At 41.9% G+C, this 15,321-nt stretch overlaps 1 protein-coding gene across 3 annotated transcripts in view; it reads right to left on the bottom strand.

Moving 5' to 3' along the window:
* LOC115135025 (attractin-like protein 1) overlaps window positions 1-15,321 on the bottom strand; it is a 326,923-nt gene that overhangs the window by 49,571 nt on the left and 262,031 nt on the right. For 2 of the 3 annotated variants that reach the window (XM_029669215.2, XM_029669217.2), the window contains one exon: window positions 4,295-4,408. The exons of the other annotated variant lie outside the window; for it this stretch is intronic. In XM_029669215.2, coding sequence (XP_029525075.1) covers window positions 4,295-4,408 — 114 coding nt within the window. The remainder of the gene's footprint in view (window positions 1-4,294; window positions 4,409-15,321) is intronic. 3 annotated transcript variants of the gene reach the window in all.

Raw genomic sequence — 15,321 nt, 5'->3', positions numbered from 1 at the left:
TTTGTGGTGCTGATCTGTGTTCAGTCTCCCCTGCTCCTCTTTGATGAAAGGCTTTGTGGGTGCTGATCTGTGTTCTCTCTCCCCTGCTCCTCTCTGATGAAAGGCTTTGTGGGTGCTGATCTGTGTTCAGTCTCCCCTGCTCCCTCTCTGATGAAAGGCTTTGTGGGTGCTGATCTGTGTTCAGTCTCCCCTGCTCCCTCTTTGATGAAAGGCTTTGTGGGTGCTGATCTGTGTTCAGTCTCCCCTGCTCCCTCTCTGATGAAAGGCTTTGTGGGTGCTGATCTGTGTTCTCTCTCCCCTGCTCCCTCTTTGATGAAAGGCTTTGTGGGTGCTGATCTGTGTTCTCTCTCCCCTGCTCCCTCTCTGATGAAAGGCTTTGTGGGTGCTGATCTGTGTTCTCTCTCCCCTGCTCCTTCTCTGATGAAAGGCTTTGTGGGTGCTGATCTGTGTTCAGTCTCCCCTGCTCCCTCTCTGATGAAAGGCTTTGTGGGTGCTGATCTGTGTTCTCTCTCCCCTGCTCCTTCTCTGATGAAAGGCTTTGTGGGTGCTGATCTGTGTTCAGTCTCCCCTGCTCCCTCTCTGATGAAAGGCTTTGTGGGTGCTGATCTGTGTTCAGTCTCCCCTGCTCCCTCTCTGATGAAAGGCTTTGTGGGTGCTGATAAACCACACAGCCTTTTCCTCCCAGGTATTATAAATATTCTTTATCTCCTCACTGCTCCCCCCAGCGTATGAAATCCCCCAGATTGGAAAATAAATACAGCGCATTAAAACCTTAGATATGAAATTGATTAATTTCTCCCCCTTAAATAGCATTATGACACCCAGCGCCATATATCACTCTGGGACGGAAGGAGAGGTGCGTCCGGGAGTCTTACAGATGCTCCTTGCTGTCGGCTCATCGGCTTTACGACGTTACGCGGATGTTGTATAGATGTGATTGATGCTGATGAGTTACCTCTTGTTTGATACTGTGGCCCGGTTATTTTGAGCCACAGTATAAAACAAGAGAGGAGGAGGGGGAACTGGTGTGTGATTTACCTTCTAGGCGGGTAGTTCACTCCATGGTTATTATAGACTCAAGATTGGGGTATTTTGCCCTTACATTGTGTCGTTCAACTCTTGACTCAGGTTGTGGTGTGTGCTTCTAACAGGCCTGTTTTACAGAGAGCCCTCAGGTCACTGATGAATAACAGCTCCAGACATCCTTTATCAACGGCAGGGGAGGGTAGGGGACAAATGACTGGAGCCCAGGACCTATTTCACTCCCGTTTGGCCTTAGGCTCACTGGCGTATCACACACACCTGTAAGGGGTCACGAGCTTAGGAGGCTCCCAACCCCATGAAATTAGCTTTAAAACAGCAACATTTTCTCTCAGCCTCATGGCCAAATGTGTAGAATAGCAGGAACTTAGCTCAGGGATTCTTGAAAGTCGGAGAATGTCTGGCAGGGAGACTATTTTGATAGTACGAAAAAATGTGTTGTTGCATTATTTGAGCTTAAAATGTACATTTAGCGGAATTTTCTGTGGCAAATATTGGTTTTGGGAATTCTTTTAATCCTTGAAATATTATTCATTTCCATGTTGGCTCTATGCCTGGAAATGCCCTTGTCCAGAGCAAAGGATCCCAACTCCAAAATCTACAAAAACGTTTTTAAAATCCTAAAAACTTAAAAAGTAAAAAAGTAAAGGATATTAACTTGAGATAACCCTCTGTGACTTTAAATAATATTTCTCTCAAAACTGTGATTCCTGAAAGATGTGTCCAGAGATTTACTCAACTCTGTCAGATTAGTCTAAAATCCTAAACAGGGTCAGCTATACCATAATGCCCCATTATTCATGTCCTCATTACATGTAGTCCAACAAGGTCACTGATGGTCTGGAAAGTTCCCTACTTTTAATTTAAACAAACAATATCGGAATCATCATGTCATAAACTGTTAACATCTGCCTGATAGATTACTATAGACATACTATAGGCCAAGGCAAAATACCCACACAAGACGTTTGATTTGGTTTTTTAATGACATGCCATATAACCTAACCCTACTCTTTCATAGTGTGTACTTTGGATAGCTTGTCTTCCATCGACCACTCTGATGACAATAACTTATGTTTGTGCGGTTTTCATTGAAAACTCATCTGATTTTAAACTAATAAATCCAGATTATCTTACATCTGCTAGCAATATGTGCCTCCAATGACCTTCGTCTTGTTGATCTTATCCAGATGCAGGTTTTGTAACAAAATGTTATATTTCTCTGGGTAAATAACAGACTGTCACTTGTTTGCCTGACTTTTACCAGATGTCAATAATTGCAGCTGTTTCTTTTTGAAGATTCTCATAAAAGAGAATGTCTTTAAAACGTTGTGTTTGAAGAGAACATCAGAAAGACTTAAGTTCATCTCGCTTGTTCCGAAGAGAATAATTCACCTCCAACCAACTCTCTACGAGGGGCTGGGTGTGGGATGGAATCCACGAAACACACCGTCTCACAAGAGTTGTGTGAGACATTACTCACCTCAGAAGAGTTTTTGAGGGTCCTTGAGAGTGAAATACAGTTTAGCAGCACCTAGAAGCTGTGTGAAAAACGTCATCTCCACTTAGCGCACGTTAGCTAACTGCTCCATTGAGAAAGGGCTTTAAGTCACTGCGTTATCTATCTGTTCAGATGACAGGGAAGGCAAAATGGGCCAACCTCCTCATGGTATGTCCATTAAATAGAAATGTAACACTGCTTTAGATAAATTACACTAACCATTCCAATCATTCTTCATTTAGTGCAGCCCAGTCTCTGTTTTTGGGGAATTGAATCAAATTCCACCACTTTCCATACAATTCAAAGGTAATAAGCTTATCAAAATGCGGATTAAACCTTTGGAATTCCCTCCTGCACACCTTTTCCTAATGGATTTGGCCAAAATACACCTGTACATAAAAACACAGGTCCAGAACTTGCTGTTACACAATAACTGTCCAAATTAGGTATGAAATCCTATGATGAATACATTCATTCATCAGCAAGTATGACAGTTGAAATAATTGTATTATTTAATATACAATTATGCTAAATAGTCCATGTGGAGCAACACCAGATGTTACTTAATTAACCTTTATGTGAAGATACCGTTCCATTTCATTGTTTCTCACCTTCAGGAGCTCAAAATGGGAGAAACATGAAAATAACAAGAAAATCTATTCTGAGTTGGACGACGATAAACGCAGTAGCGTTAGCTGGGGGGAAAATCACTAATCTAAGGGGTTACTGCTAACATAGGGTATGTGCCCATGCAGTATAATAGCACCATCTACTATTGGGGTGAGTCTATTCCTGGAGTTAAGAGGGCCTCCCGGGTGGTGCAGCGGTCTAGGACACTGCATAGCAGCGCAACAGATGATAAAGGGGGTAAAAAAAAGCAGTGTGGTTAAGGTTAGGCTTAAGGTTAGGCTTAAGGTTAGGCTTAAAATCAAATTTTATGACTTGGCTGTGCCAGCTAGTAACCACTCTGCAGAGCTGACTCCAAAACAAGATTCATGTCAAAAAACACTAACCAGCTTCTACTATATTAATAACAGAAATGATGCATTCAGAGCATAAGTTGTCTCCCGAAACTCACTATCAATTTCACTAAAGCCAGATGTGGACTGGCCGGCAGGCAGCAACTGTTAGAGATTTGTGGTGGAGCCAGTAAATCTTTTATGAAACAGAGACCTGGAGAACACACACAACCCCTAGGGATCTTCAGAGGTAGATTATCAGATCATACCCAATACCCATAGAGGGAGATAGTAAACACAATTCAGAAAGTCATTTATTGGAGGCAAACTAGTAATACCCTTTTCATACTACTGACACTAGCCGAGCCAAGATAAGCCAAGCTGTACTGCGTTGGCCAGGCTATACATCCACTGTAGCTGCTGGAACTGTGTTGGAAAGGAACCTGTGAAAAGGCCTAACCCATGGACCAATAGGGAATACAGCAAGACAAGGAATTGCTTTTCAGAATGTCCAAATTTCATAACAAACCAGCCTTTACTGGTAAGGCCACACTAAACTCTGGACATATTCTTTGTTGTGTGATTTCCAACAATGCCTTCAGTACTTGTTTGAATTTGCCACATATGTTTTGCATTTCAAGTTGTGAAAAAGACCTGCTTTTTCACACCCACACTGCAGTGTCTACACACAACATTGAATGCTGTGGGCGATCTCGGTATCAAGCCTGGATTCCAGGGTGTCACCATCGCCGTGGAAAACAATATGCTAATGAACTGCATTTAAGGTACACACCTCCACCAGGCCCTGCAGCAGCTCTTCCTGTTCCTGGTCGACACCTACATCCAGCGCCACAGCAATCGAGGCAAAGGGACGGCTGGCCATCTGCTGTCGCTCCCGCATGAGCTGCTGTAGACGGGAATAAGGAGCGAGGGAGAGAGAAGGGAGCAGAAGAGACAAACAGTAGGAGGGGTGGGGGAGAAAGAGGCAGAGGGGAAGAGAGGAGGGAGGAAAACTTAATAATGAGGAAGTGGCAGATGAACAAAGCCCCTGAGTCAGACACTGAGCGGCTCTTTATCGGCGTGTGCTCCAAACACCCCGAAGAAAACAAACACAAACGGAGACAGGGTGGGAACAATAGTGTCGACAGGCAGGGCCTGGCTGGATAGGGACCACACAGACACACAGTACAGATAAGAGCTGGTACACACACCTCTCTCTCTCTCATGTATATGACTGTACACCCACACACTCATGCATACACACAAAGATACACACAAAGACACACAGACAGACACGTAAAACACGGACGTACAGCCACACAGAAAAACGTATTCACTTACCCAAGCTTTTCCGCTTCAATAAAGTTAGTTAGTTATTGGGCTTTTGTTTCTAGTGTTCTTGTTTTAGCTTGGGGGTAAGCACCTGTTCTATGCAAATCAGAGCAGTTATGCATAACGTTAGGCTTACATCGTCAATGTGTTCCTCATTGAGCTTCAGTAGAAAGTCTTGCTTGAGACATACCGTATTGGACAGTGGGAATAGGCTATTAGGGTTGGGCGGTATGCAGATTTTTTTATACCGTTCCTGTACCCCTAGGGTATACGGAATTACCGGCAGTACACACAAGGGGTGCGATTTCTTTCCAAACGTAAACAACCCCCCTCCACAAAAAAATGAATTTAGGCTGCAGTGATCTTGATTCAGAAGGAGAATGATTGTCTCTGTGGCAACCAAGAAGCTTGATCTTGCAAGCTAGCCACTTAGCTAGCAAGTTATCAAACCAAATGCATAGCCGCAGCGCTGAGCTGGAGATCATTTCCTTCCTCCCCTCCCCTCGAGCTGTAGGGCGCCCCAAACGATATTGATGACATTATTGAAAATCATACCGTCCGTATTTCAAAATACCCCAGTATACACGTAATTAGCTTTTATTTATTCGCACCAAACAAAACAAGTGAAAGACAAAACAGTACAGATGAAAAATAATGTGAGAGGTTGGAAACCCAAAAGGGAAATGAAAACCACTCCACAGGAACCAATATACAAATATAGTTCAAAAAAAGTTTGTTCAATCAGTTAAACAGAGCATACTAATTACAAACATACAAAAAACATGTTTGATTATGTGTGTGAGAGAGAGTTAGGCCACATGGAGGAGACTACTGGGTCATTTGGATCATCAGGCTGAACCCTAGTCTACGCTTAAAGTTACTGAGGGATGACGATGTTTTGGCAATGTGAAGATAGAGGTTCCGTACTCTAGACTAGAGAATTGATTATGTGAGGTGTGGCAGTGGGGAGGGTGAAGGTTATCGCTGTGTCTTGCGTTGTATGTATGGATTTGGGAATTAACCTGAAAGAATCCATTGAAGGGTTTAGGTAGGCTGTCTGGGAGGTATGTGTATTTGTTGACAGACAACGTATTGAGTTTCTTAAACAGAGGGGCAGATGAAGCCAAGTAGTTAGAGGTGGTGGCTAGTCTTGCAAATGTCTTCTGTGTAATGAGTAACTTGTTTAGGTAGGAAGCATATTATCTACTGGCCCAGACAAAATTGCAGTTAGTGAGATATGGGTAAATTAAGCTGTAGTATAGTGTTAAGAAGCCTAATGAAACAGACTTCACCACTTTGCTGCAGACAAAGTGAATATGATCTTTCCTGGACAACTTTTCATCAACGAAAACATCTAGCGACTGAAGTCTGCTTCATTTCAATCTCACGAATTGAGATTCTGGCTCTTATTATTTTTTTAATTTCACCTTTATTTAACCAGGTAGGCAAGTTGAGAACAAGTTCTCATTTACAATTGCGACCTGGCCAAGATAAAGCAAAGCAGTTCGACAGATACAACGACACAGAGTTACACATGGAGTAAAACAAACATACAGTCAATAATACAGTATAAACAAGTCTATATACGATGTGAGCAAATGAGGTGAGAAGGGAGGTAAAGGCAAAAAAGGCCATGGTGGCAAAGTAAATACAATATAGCAAGTAAAACACTGGAATGGTAGTTTTGCAATGGAAGAATGTGCAAAGTAGAAATAAAAATAATGGGGTGCAAAGGAGCAAAATAAATAAATTAATTAAATACAGTAGGGAAAGAGGTAGTTGTTTGGGCTAAATTATAGGTGGGCTATGTACAGGTGCAGTAATCTGTGAGCTGCTTTGACAGTTGGTGCTTAAAGCTAGTGAGGGAGATAAGTGTTTCCAGTTTCAGAGATTTTTGTAGTTCGTTCCAGTCATTGGCAGCAGAGAACTGGAAGGAGAGGCGGCCAAAGAAAGAATTGGTTTTGGGGGTGACTAGAGAGATATACCTGCTGGAGCGTGTGCTACAGGTGGGAGATGCTATGGTGACCAGCGAGCTGAGATAAGGGGGGACTTTACCTAGCAGGGTCTTGTAGATGACATGGAGCCAGTGGGTTTGGCGACGAGTATGAAGCGAGGGCCAGCCAACGAGAGCGTACAGGTCGCAATGGTGGGTAGTATATGGGGCTTTGGTGACAAAACGGATTGCACTGTGATAGACTGCATCCAATTTGTTGAGTAGGGTATTGGAGGCTATTTTGTAAATGACATCGCCAAAGTCGAGGATTGGTAGGATGGTCAGTTTTACAAGGGTATGTTTCGCAGCATGAGTGAAGGATGCTTTGTTGCGAAATAGGAAGCCAATTCTAGATTTAACTTTGGATTGGAGATGTTTGATATGGGTCTGGAAGGAGAGTTTACAGTCTAACCAGACACCTAAGTATTTGTAGTTGTCCACGTATTCTAAGTCAGAGCCGTCCAGAGTAGTGATGTTGGACAGGCGGGTAGGTGCAGGTAGCGATCGGTTGAAGAGCATGCATTTAGTTTTACTTGTATTTAAGAGCAATTGGAGGCCACGGAAGGAGAGTTGTATGGCAATATTTTGAATTCTTACCAATGAATACAATGAAGTTGGATTTTTTTTTACATTTAAAGATAATTTGTTTATCTGAAACCATTCAGAAAACTTGACCATGCCTGAGTTGGTTTCATTGATTTGTGAATCGAAATTCTTGTGTGATTAAAATCAAGTCGTATCATCACTGTAGAAGACACAGCAGCTAGGTCATTGATATAGAAAGTTACCAATTACCTCCATCACCCCTTAAACAGTATATGAGGTGGATCAAACGGAAGCAAAAAGGAATGTCCCTTAATGTAATCCAAGGGCTTTCCATACACAGAGAGGAACCCACATTCACAAAAACATTATTACATTCACACGAGATAACATCAGGATCACTATCGGTCATATTTCCATTCAATTGTAGATTGACATGGGATAGCTGTAGAATATTTTTTCTTATTCAACAGATGATGACTTTCCAAGTTGACTTTATATTGTTTAAATGATTCATGTAGGTGGGTAAATTTGTTCTTGTAATTTTTGTAATTGGCAGAATTCAGGGGGGTGTAATATGTAAAAAAAAATAATAACAATACATTTTTTTTTTTTTTACTGAGGATTTGTTTTAGACCAGTTATAAACCAAGGTTTCCAGAACCCACCTGGTGCTCTCTTACTAAGTAGGTCTGACTAATGAGAAGGAATGGTAAAATACAGAATTGAAGGATGTGAGAAAAGTCTGGTAAGCAGACTCTACATCGAGATGATTATAAAATGTTTCCAATTAAATATCATCAACCAACATCTTAAAAGCACTCAGAATTACTTTAGTTAAATATTGTACATTTAATGTTACTATCCATTCCCACCTGTTCATTTCCAGCTCCCACCGAGAAGTGGAATATTGGAAAGTGGTGAGAAATGTCAGTATAAAGTATACCTGTTTTAGTGTACGCTTGTGGTCACGCTTGTGGGCTTGTAGATTAGGGGATACAGATAGCTGGAAAGTATTTAAAAAGTCGGATGTAATGAGTGGTTTTCATTTTTTTTAATCAATTAATGTTATCACCCAATAGAAAACACACTTTATCTCATTATAAATAAAATCCAAGGTTGATGCAAGGACATCAATACAACTACCAATGTCCGATAGACACATCCAATTACCACTGTTTTACCACTAAATGATTAATTAACAGGCGGGATCTTCCATGGAAAGCAATTCAACATCAGATGTAAGTGTGAGGTCCTCACTTGGAAAGAATTGAAGACTTTTGTGAACAAAAACGGACACCTCCCCCACTTTTGATGTTCTACAGTGGTGAACAACATTATAAGGAGACATTGTTGTCAATTCAGTTAACCATGTTTCTGAAATGGCAATTCATGTTTTTAGAAAGAGTGCAAACGTTCAAATGAAAGGTCGAGAATAAGCTTGTCTTAGAATAAGATAAACATTTTAACAACCTGTATAGTAGTCTAACATTCTAATAGTCACATGATAGACTAATCTCTGGTAAATTTCACGAAAGTTGAATCTGGATCAACATACACTCAGTGGATCGCTCCTACAGACAGTGATTCACGTGGCTGTGGATTGCTATATAACGCAGGCAGAATGTGATCGTCGGTGCCAGGCGTGCAGGTTCCAGTATCTCAGAAACGGCTGGCCTCCTGGGCTTTTCACACATGACAGTGTCTAAGGTTTACTGAGAATGGTGCGACAAACAAAAAACATCCAGTCAGCGGCAGCCCTGTGGGCGAAAACACCTCATTGATGAGAGGTCGAAGGAGAATGGCAAGAATTGTGCAAGCTAACAGGCAGGCCAAAAACAGGCAAATAACGTGCAGAACGGCATCTAAGAATGCACAACTTGTCGGTCCTTGTCACAGATGGGCTATTGCAGCAGACGACCGCACTGGGTGCAACTCCTATCAGCTAAAAACAAGAAGAAGCAGCTCCAGTGAGCATGCAATCACCAACGCTGGACAACTTAGGTTTGGAAAAACATTGCCTGGTCCAACAAATACCGGTTCCTGTTGCATCATGCTGATGGCAGAGTCAGGATTTGGAGAAAGCAGCATGAGTCCATGGCCCCATTCTGTCTGGTGTCAACGGTACAGGCTGGTGTAATGGTGTGAGGAATGTTTTCCTGCACACGTTAGGTCCCTTGATACCAACTGAGCAACGTATTCATGCCCCAAAGAATTCAGGCTGTTCTGGCGGCAAAGGGGGTTAAACCCGGTGGTAAATGGGTGTTCCAAATAAACTGCGTCTATATATCGTCAGCTTTGTTAATATCAAATGGATTAAAGAGCAGGTTATCAGGGTTGACATCCTGTCCACATAAGAGAGATAGAAACACAGTGGGAATCAACTAGAGAGTGGAGGGAAACATAGAAATGCATGCCTCATGTCCGATACAACCATACATTTGTGTCAGTCTCATCAATAGGCGTGCACTTCTGAAGGAATGCACCTTGACAATGGCTTCAGAGGTTCATGACATTTAGAGCAATGTGTGTTTTTGGTCATGTGCTTAGGTGAAACACATGACCAAAAACAAAGTTCAATAAATATGTAGGTGTGTGTTAAATCAAATTAATCCATGTGATAGACCAGCGGACTACAGCCGAGTCACCTGCCGTAGGCCTACGAGGGGGGTGGGGTGAACAACCAGCTGGTCGTACTTCAGGTATGTGAAGTTGCCTCTCCTTCGTTCTTAAATGGCAGCAGTTCCTTTTGAGGCGTACCTTTTCAGAGAAGTCTGGATTGATGAAGAACTTAGTTACCCTCAGGCACTTGGCTCTCTTGAGAATCTCCTCTTTGTCTTTGTACCTGGGCAGTCTCCCCAGTATAGATGATGGCCGTCCATCATGCCATTCCTGTGCGCCGTCTCCATCTCAATAAACTTCGGGGTCCAGTTTAGGGAGATCTGCCAGGAGTATCCTTGCCTTGATTTCTGTGTAATGGCAAGTTTCAGTTTTAACATCTTTGATTCAAATTGATAAAATGTTGTTTCGCCTGGATTAATTTCCCAGGTAATTTCCTTTGGAAAAGAGTTTGTCTAGTGTTGTTTGGAATTTAGCTAAATCATCTAAGAGGAATATGAATGCAGCCAGGCTGGTGACATTCGTGTCCTTTAGCACATCCACTTCTGACTGTGTAAAATCCATACTGTGTTCAAAGTCCATTACATCCCGAACAAGATCATCAACCCTTTTGTTGGTAGAATCTATAAAAAGAGTTGCAGTAAGGATTTAAAGTCATTTTCTTGTAGATCAATTAGATCAGTGGTCACCAACCTTTTCTGAGTCAAGATCACTCTCAGTCAAAATGCAAGGAGAGATCTTCTGCTCAGATTTTTTTTTACATGAATTAAAAAACGTAAGCCTACGCAACAATAACCTATTAAAAATAGTTCTGCAGCAATGAGGTTTGTGCAGTAAGCTATAGGCCCAATACATTATCACAACATATTGGCTTTCCTTGAATTGTACATTGACCCAGGAGCATCGCAAGTCATAATGAAAGTAATCTAATTTATGTCCCCCGAATGCCTCTGTCGATCCGATAGCTATTGTATACAGTAATCATGTGTCTATGAACCAGAGTTATACTGTTAGCACTGAGGTGGTGTGCCCTAGTAGGAAGTCTGCTGTGTGCAGCTCACACCGCACTATCAACTCAAACATACATATCAGTCATGTCTACTTCTGATAAGCCTCCCAGTAAAACTATCAAAACTATCAAGCATTTGGGGCGGCAGATAGCCTAGTGGTTAGAGAGTTGGACCAGTAAACAAAGGGTTGCTGGATCGAATCCCTGAGCTGACAAGGTAAAAATCTGTCATTTTGACCCTGAACAAGGCAGTTGACCCTCTATTCCCCGGTACGCCATCATTGTAAATAAGAATTTGTTCTTAACAGACTTGCCTAGGTAAATAAAGTTGTTTTCTTAATCCCAGAAAAGTGCTAAAAATAGCCCACATTAAACATATGTAGCCTAAGAAACAAGGTTCATGAAGTGTATAACTTGCTAGTAACAGATGACATTCATATACTGACAATCTCTGAAACTCACTTAGACAATACCTTTGATGATATAGTGGTAGCATCTACAGAAAAGACAAATGCCAAAAGGGGTTGTGTTGCTGTTAACATTAAAAAGGTCGGACACACCTACTCATTCAAGGGTTTTTCCTTATTTTTCCTATTTTCTACATTGCACAATAATAGTGAAGACATCAACACTATGAAATAACACATATGGATTCATGTAGTAAACAAAATATTGTTAAACAAATCAAAATATATTTTATATTTAGGATTCTTCAAATTAGCAACCCTTTGCCTTGATGACAGCTTTGCACACTCTTGGCATTCTCTCAACCAGCTTCATGAGGTAGTCACCTGGAATGCATTTCAATTAACAGGTGTGCCTTGTTAAAATGTAATTTGTGGAATTTCTTTCCTTCTTAATACATTTGAGCCAATCAGTTGTGTTGTGACAAGGTAGGGTGGTATACAGAAGATAGCCCTATTTGGTAAAAGTCCAAGTCCATATTATGGCAAGAACAGCTCAAATAAGCTAAGAGAAACGACAGTCTATCATTACTTTAAGACATGAAGGTCAGTCAATCCGGAAAATGTCATGACCTTTGAAAGTTTCTTCAAGTGCAGTCGCAAAAACCATCAAGTACTTTGATGAAACTGGCTCTCATGACGACTGCCACAGGAAAGGAAGACCCAGAGTTACCTCTGCTGTGGAGGATAAATTCGTTAGAATTAACTGCACCTCAGATAGCAGTCCAAATAAATGCTTCACAGAGTTCAAGTAACAGACACATCTCAACATCAACTGCTCAAAGGAGACTGCGTGAATCAGGCCTTGATGGTCAAATTGCTGCAAAGAAACCACTACTAAAGAACACCAATAATAAGAAGAGACTTGTGTGGGCAAAGAAACACAAGCAATGGACATTAGACCGCTGGAAATCTGAGATTTGAGATGTTTGGTTCCAACTGCCATGTCCTTGTGAGACGCAGAGTAGGTGAACCGATGATCTGCGCATGTGTGGTTCCCATCGTGAAGCATGGAGGAGGAGTTGTGATGGTGTGGGGATGCTTTGCTGGTGACACTGTCAGTGACTTATTTAAATCCAAGGCACACTTAACCAGCATGGCTACCACAGCATTCTGCAGTGATACGCCATCCCATCTAGTTTACGCTTAGTGGGAATATAATTTGTTTTTCAACAGGACAATGACCCAAAACACACCTCCAGGCTGTGTAAGGGCTATTTGACCAAGGAGAGTGGTGGAGTGCTGCATCAGATGACCTGGCATTCACAATCCACCAACCTCAACCCAATTGAGATGATTTGGGATGGGTTGGACCGCAGAGTGAAGGAAAAGCAGCCAACAAGTGCTCAGCATATGTGGGAACTACTTCAAGACTGTTGAAAAAGCATTCCTCATGAAGCTGGTTGAGAGAATGCCAAGAGTGTGCAAAGCTGTCATCAAGGCAAAGGGTGGCTACTTTGAAGAATGTCAAATATAAAATATATTTTGAAAGTGTTTAACACTGTTTTGGTTACTACATGATTCCATATGTGCTATGTCATAGTGTTGATGTCTTCACTATTATTTTACAATGTAGAAAATAGTAAAAATAAAGAAAAACCCTGTAATGAGTGTGTCTAAACTTTTGACTGGTACTGTATATTCAAAGCTACATTCCAGTAAACCCACACCCCACATCCCAAAAATAAGCTCAGCCAGTGAATTGGAAAACATACACAAGAAACACACCTGAATCACACACCAGTATGATAAACAGAGCGAAAGCAGAGGACACTATATGAGATTACCAACTCACAAGCTAGTGTTGTGGAAACAGGCAGAATGCGTGGCCTTGTGAACATCTGTATATAGACCAAGCCTATAGGCTATATATAAATTATACAAATGCTGTTGCAATGAATTCACAAGGAATCCCACTTGTATGTGACTTAGATCTTAACAATGCTGTCTTAACCAGAGGTGCATACTTCTTCACGATGGCATATCTGTGTCAGGTAGTACAATGGTACTATGTGTGTATAATGTTTTGATGTGGGCTGGAGTCTGTTTGTATAACCAGTCAATTAGACATTGCCCAAAGAGTAAGAGTAATGTTTGCATGTTAACCCTAGATCCTGACATGTGGTGGGTGGCTGTGAGCTACAGTAACTACAACAGAGTCCATGTCTAACATTGACTCTGCATTCCCAGTCAACGCTACCTACCTATTAACCAGTGGACAGCATAAGTGTCAGTGCAGGCATGAATGAACAGAATACTACACCTGTAACTCCTGGGTTATGGCATGTTGCTAAGTGTAACATGTCTTTCTGCTTGCCTGCCTGGAACGCTAACCTGTCCTGCTGTGTCAGACTGTGTCTGTTAGCATGGCTGCTAGCTCGATGTCGATCACAGCACTGAGGTGTATGTGGTTAAAGGGAGCAGAGCGATGTGTCTCTGTGTGTTAGCGTTAGCTCTTATCCTATCCCTTCCGCAGGGTTGGTGTGAGGGACGGTGAGCTGGTCAAGGTGAGCTGGGTCGGGGAGGTAGAGGCTTGATTAATCGGTCTGGACACTCAGAGAGGCGATCATAAACAGGAAGGCGGAGGGGCTGGGGGGGAGGGAGGTGAGACCAGTAGATACTGTGCCCTGTTAGAGCATGTGTATTTTATCTCCCCTGACAAGTCCTTCACAAGGCAAGAAGGACAAGCCATTCAACTACCTGTAAACGACACATAAAATGGCTAATTAATTTCAGAATGATGTAAACAACGACAGGCAGACATGAGAGGGAAAGGGAGGTGAGGGGCAGAGGCACTTTGAACCAATGAGGTCAAACCTATTTTTCACATGTGCACAAAAAATAACAAACATCGTTAAAATACCTTCAAGATGACATTTTGACGGCTGTATTGCAGGCTGGCAACGGCCCTCCAAGTGGTGATCACTGATTTAAATGGATTCAAATGGCAGCTGTCCAAAGCAAGAGTAGCTTAGGTGTACTAAATTCACACTTTGATACTCTCTAAACCTCTATGGGCTAGAACCCTTCAGCGGAGCACTGAGCGGCAAAGTTCAATATGACACATAAATAAATACAAACACGCATCAAAACAACATCATCCGTGCTTTGGCTTGAGGAGTTGACCCGTTTTCAGAACATGAAAAATAGAATATGAAAAAAGTAATGATTTGGGGGCATAGCGAGTCATTGACAGGAGGTTGGCTTTTTGTCCAGCAAACCACTAATCTTCAGCATGTATGTTTTAACAAACACAACACCCTAATGTAGTGAAATGCCAAGCTCCTTGAGAAGACATTCCTTATGCTATATTTCTACAGTGAGAGCCAGAAGACGATGGACCTGTGGTCCTGCCCACCTGCATCCTAACTGGATTATTTCATCAATGATAGACTCCTCTGGGCTTATCCTGATTAATGTCGTAGTCAGTGATCAGAGAAGAACTGCAAACAAGACCTGTCCAGCTCTTAATGAGACTCCCTGTGTTCATCAATACAGCCCTAATGAAGAAGAACGTGACATTTGGGTTGAGAACTATAATACAAACATCTAACGTCTGATTGAATCTTATCATCTGAGTTCTGAGTGTTTAAACTGAAGTTTTACACATCCACTAACAGACATTATGGTAGCTCTGAGTAGGATCATCCGGTTCTCTAATAGAGGTGTGATAGAATTGAACAAGATGGTCCGCTTTCCTACTACCAACCCACTAACTCACAAGCTAGTGTTGTGGAAACAGGCAGAATGCGTGGCCTTGTGAACATCTGTATATAGACCAAGCCTATAGGCTATATATAAATTATACAAATGCTGTTGCAATGATTTTCAAAAGGAATCCCACTTGTATGTGACTTAGAT

Source organism: Oncorhynchus nerka, linkage group LG10 (assembly GCF_034236695.1).
Source record: "Oncorhynchus nerka isolate Pitt River linkage group LG10, Oner_Uvic_2.0, whole genome shotgun sequence".
Classification (NCBI taxonomy): domain Eukaryota; kingdom Metazoa; phylum Chordata; class Actinopteri; order Salmoniformes; family Salmonidae; genus Oncorhynchus; species Oncorhynchus nerka.
The sequence above is the reverse complement of the archived record's forward strand: the minus strand, read 5'-3'. Positions and strand labels throughout refer to the sequence as shown.